This window comes from Morone saxatilis, unplaced genomic scaffold (genome assembly GCF_004916995.1).
Source record: "Morone saxatilis isolate NCDOM2014 unplaced genomic scaffold, NCSU_SB_2.0 Contig19, whole genome shotgun sequence".
NCBI lineage: Eukaryota > Metazoa > Chordata > Actinopteri > Moronidae > Morone > Morone saxatilis.
The window spans coordinates 24,342,497-24,347,617 of NW_023339751.1; the positions used below are offsets into that span (position 1 = coordinate 24,342,497).

At 40.1% G+C, this 5,121-nt stretch overlaps 1 protein-coding gene across 1 annotated transcript in view; it reads right to left on the reverse strand.

Moving 5' to 3' along the window:
* The window catches only part of ncapd3 (non-SMC condensin II complex, subunit D3), an 18,856-nt gene extending 14,468 nt beyond the window's left edge, over positions 1-4,388 (reverse strand). Inside the window, exons 1-7 of the mRNA XM_035663058.1 lie at positions 4,314-4,388; positions 2,993-3,165; positions 2,524-2,686; positions 1,441-1,607; positions 591-758; positions 451-512; positions 277-364 (exon numbers count right to left, since the gene is read on the reverse strand). Of these exons, the coding sequence (XP_035518951.1) occupies positions 277-364; positions 451-512; positions 591-758; positions 1,441-1,607; positions 2,524-2,686; positions 2,993-3,165; positions 4,314-4,365 (873 nt within the window). The 5' untranslated portion in view covers positions 4,366-4,388. The remainder of the gene's footprint in view (positions 1-276; positions 365-450; positions 513-590; positions 759-1,440; positions 1,608-2,523; positions 2,687-2,992; positions 3,166-4,313) is intronic.
* Positions 4,389-5,121: the final 733 nt, after the last annotated feature.

Consider the following 5,121-nt stretch of genomic DNA (forward strand, 5'->3'; position numbering starts at 1 on the left):
CAACCTTCAGATTAGTGGACGACCTGCTCTACCTCTGAGCACTGAGAACTAAAGATTTTTGTGCCTTTTGCTACAAGCTGTGACCGTACGATCCACCTTTATACAGTGTGAAATATGCCATCTAGCCCAAGTGTTTAGGAAAGACGTTGTCTCTATGTGTCACTACAAAGACACAATGAGAGGCAAGGCTGATAGATAATATCTGAAGGTGATATTTTAGGTGTTTACATAGTAAGCCAACAAGTCTGCGTACTGTTGGCCTCCCATGGATCTTACTTCTTTCTGGTCTCCGTGTTTTGGCAAGCAGAGCAGCTGCAGGCCGTAGAAAGCCATCTCAGGAACACTCCTCAGCTTGCTGATATCTCTGTGCAGAAATAACATCAAGTGTCAGCTCTTTCATGTCCTAGATACATTCTTCAACAAGACAGAGAGAAAAGTAAGAAAACTCACTGCACAGCATCGAAGGTTAGCTCCCCAATCACCGGCTCAAAGTACAGCAGCTTACTGAAGATCTGCGGAGGAAAAAGACACGGGTTAACAAATAATACGTTAGATAATGAGATGGGCGTTCTGATGGATCTATCGGTTACCTCCGTGCAGTTGCTGGCGCTCTGTGGTCTGTCTTTGAGTGGATATGTCTGCAGGAGTCTGAGGAGGCTTTGAACCAAGAGAACTACAGCATCCCTGAGCTTCATTAAGTCCTGGCCAGAGAAATGCAGCTCCTCCTCCTCCTCCTCCTCTTCCTCATCCACTTCCATCTGAGGATAACAGCAACAGGCACCATCATTTCCCTCTCCCTCTACACCTGATTTATTCCACTAAAGGTCATTTTAAATATATATCATTTATCTCCATCTGTGTTAGGTACAACATAGTGTGTAAAAAAAAAGTGTAAAAGTGTAAATACAAGCGTAAAATATTTCAGTGTCCTTGCTTGACCTGCTGTTGAAAGCTAATCCATCACAGTGATATAACCCCTCAAAGATGCCTTATTATTGCGTAGTAAAGTAAAGTTCCAACAAAGGGATACATTTATTCTTGCTGGCCCATTCATTATGTGATATTTTTTTAAATTGGTGAGATGAAAAATGAATCGTGAACAGCAGAGGGAGCTATCTACTTTTGACTGTGCTTGTTTGACGCACTACGTCACTTGCCTCAGTAGCTGTATCAGTTTAACTTTCACACAGAAAAAGAAATACACTTCTGTTTTGCAGTTTATTCCCTTCCTCAGAAATACAAAAGGATTCCATAAAGGATAAAGGAATGTTTTTCAGTCATATTTTGTCTTCAGTCTCATCACGTTAAGCAAAACAAATCATGAGAAAATCATATTGTGAACCCAGTATTGTGAATTATATGGAACTGGGAGTTAAGTGTATTGTTACATCCCTACAGGTAACACACTTTATGCATTTAGATCTTAGAACAGCCCTGTACCTCAACAGGGTCTTTCCTCTGCGGTTTGGAGCGTTTGCCGTCTGCCTGAGAACTCTTCAGGCCGTCCTTCTTGCGCTTCTTCCCAGTGTCCTGAGGATAGCAGTGAGAGGTCAGGTCTGAACACGTGTCCAACAAAACCTCATGGAAAACCTTGTTGGCGATACTTCCTGGAAGCAATAAACACATATACAGAAAGTCATATTAAAAAACGAATGTGAAGTGTAAACCAGATACACTTTAACGTGGATTGTGCTACAGCACCCAGAAAGCAATCCAAACTTTACACATCCTCAATAGAATTTAAAAAAACTGCCTTTCAGTCAGGTGACAAGGAAGCATATAACACCACCAGAGCAAGACTGAAAGCTGGCGTCAAGGAGGCAAAACGGAGACACCAGCTGACTGGAGAGAGCTCTGGCGCTCAGAGTAAAACCTCCTGCTCAATGACAGCAATAACCAAGGAGCTGAGTGTTGATGTTAGGAAAAAAGATGCAAAAATGCATGCATGCACATTTTTGTATTTTAAGAAGTTCATAACCTGTAGTTTTTACACACCTGATGGTAGGTAAGGCTAAGATGTAGTGAGCAAAGATGGATTTAATAATCTATAGATTTGTTCTAATCAAATCTAACTGACAAGTAGATTACATAGTGTAATGCAAAGTCAAGTAAGAGTAGAATTACAGTACAGTAAAATACTTAAAAAAGTAGTTGTGATTCATTACTTCCACCAGCTGATCATGACATAGTTTGTCCAGCAGAGCGCACTCACTCTATTGTTTACAATGGAATGAGATACAAGAAGCAGCCCTTTAATGACAACCAACACAGGGGACATAACTCAAACACAGGTTCATCTGTTGTACATATAGTTAGTTATTTTTTTTGAGTAGTAATTCATTTTACAACAAATAGTTATTAAAAAACCTTTGTTGACTAGTTTCTTACTGGACCCACCCTCCATACGCCACAACAGGAAGATCCTCAAACTGTTGTTTTAACACTTTTATTAAATCTGACTTTGTGGGTGGACTGAAATTTTGTGCAGACCCTCTTAGGTGTACATTTTTCAGATTTCCTCACCTGGGATTCCCAGAAGCAGCAGGTAGACTGAAGCGGCATGCAGACTGTTCACTCTCTGCTGGACACTGGCCGCTTTGGCTTTTCCCGCCAGGACAAAGGAGGACAGCACGGCCACCAGAGACTTGACAGACACCCCGTTCTCCCCCAGAGTCGCCCAAATGCTCTGCAGTGCAACATGGGAGACAGTCAGCGCTTACTGCTACCAAACAACAAACAGGGCTTCCTCTTTTTTTAACAAATCATTTTCATTACATACATTACTAAGTAAAATAGAAAGCGTTGGTTGCATGTACAATTAACAATACTAAGCATGAAATCAATCCAGAAAGACTTGCAGCAGATTTGGAAAATGAGCAACAGAAATATAAAATATACATGATTTCAAGTAAAATATGCTAAATTGCCCATATAGTGCTCTAAATAATCCTATTTGTGTTCCCTGGAGCACAGAGCGTCTGTGCAGTTTTACCCGTGATCCTCCATCTCTGCCTGCAGACTGTTGCTGTTCAGCAGCGTGGGCCAGCAGACACTGGTACAGGGTTGTGAAGGCCTTGTCTCCACTGTGTGCGAGTCCCTCCTCTACGGTTTCATCCAGTGGCTTTCGCTCTGTGAACTCCAAGTCCCACACTTCATCCACCCAGGCTGAAAAATCACAATGTCACATTACTGGAGTGATACAGTACCACAAGACACCGCATTTTGGAACTTAAGTGACGCAGCAACTGGGGATTATTTTAATTATCTTTTCATCTGCTGATTATGTTCTATATTTCTCAACTAATCATCCTAACTGAACCCACTGCAGTCTCTCATAGCTCAGGCAGTAACATTAAATGTCCTGTTTTGTCCACTCAACAGTCACAAGCTATAAGATATTCATTTTACTATAATATCATTGCTTTGAAAGTGTTTGAAACAATTAGGGCTGCACATTTAAACGAAATATTATCAAAATCACAATATGGCCAAGTGCAATATCCAATGAAAAATAGGTCAAATGTGTGACAAACAGCATTATAATTATAAAGTTCTGCAGAGATACCCTGGCCTACAGATGTTGTTCTCCAGATGTAAGAAATCATTTGTTTAGTTTGGTACAGACCCCATCAAATGCCAAATAATGCGTCACAATGTGTTCAAAAAAACAAAAACATATTTGGATTATTTTGACAGACATTGTGATATGATTCATGATTAGTGGGAAGCATCATATTTGCATCTCAATTTCATTTTCACTGAAAAGAAAGAATGATGTGACATTAGTTGGTCTGTACCACACTGACGTGTTTTCTTTCAGCTGTTTAGACCCGAGTATCCGTGCAGCACTACAGTACTGCATTATAATGCTGTTTGTCACACAGTTGACCTTTAACACACACTACACACACACACACACACACACACAAACACACAACACACAACACACACACACACACACACACACACACACACTGCAGCTCCTGCTCCAACCTTACTACAAACATCCAATGTTCCTCTCGGCGAACAGACAACTAGCGTTAACTCATAAAGCTGAGCTCAGGTCGCAGTATGTGTACACAATCTGGGGCCGAATTTGCCACTCGTTCCTAACGGTGTAGATATATGGTCAGAAGTTTCATTTTATATGTGTTTTATATGCTATCAAAACAGTTGACATTGGCTAATTTGCTAAATATCAGAGCGCTGTTTTTCCCTAAATAAATTGTCACGTAAAGTTAAAGAATTTGAATGTCTGTCAGTCAGTATTACAGAAAATGTCGTTTCCTTTATAGACGAAATGCACTATTTACCTTCTGGAACTTCTTTTAACTTCAGAAAGTGTAGCGCAGATATCAAATCCATCTTGTTTTGAATCAGCCCGCCAGCCGAACCCGCCTGAAACTACAGACTTGTGCACATGCGCAAAGAAACATTTCTTCGTCGTCACTTCCTCCTTTATTTAGGTTCCTCATTCAGCTTTACCGCCCCCCTCTGATCTGGAGTATGGCCTGGTAGTGCGTTAGCAAGTAAGACGTCAAATAAATAATGGAAATTATAATAAAATCATTCAAATTTAAATTGAAGTAAATGTATAGGTGGGTGGCCTCCCTGCTCACCTGTTGCACCCGTGTACAGGGGCTGGGTGCTGGCTGCAGCAGCATGGGTTCTGTCAACCCCCTAGCACTTTGCTGGGTGTAACCTAAATGTGTTCATAACATTTAATATAACTTATATAAGATATTATATAAGATATTATACTTTTTTGTCCTGCAGAAAAAAAAACCTAAAGCAATGTTGCTATAATGGAAATGTGAAATTTTGCTTTTTGAGCACATCCATAACCAAGGATTTAGGTTTCATTTCAGCACTGAGGGGGACACATGTTAGACTAAGCCTAAGTCCAGGCTTTGTCTTTGAGCGTCAAACACTTCAGTTGCTGCATTCTGGTGAATTTGTATGCACCAATTTTTATTATTTTTATTTTATTTTTTATTTAGGCTCATTGAGATCGGGATCTCTTCTTTAAAAGAGAACTTTAAGATTAACAATTTTCACAATTAAGAAAAGTATGCCAACTGTGTTGCAAATACAAGTAGTTCAATTCAATTCAGTTTTATT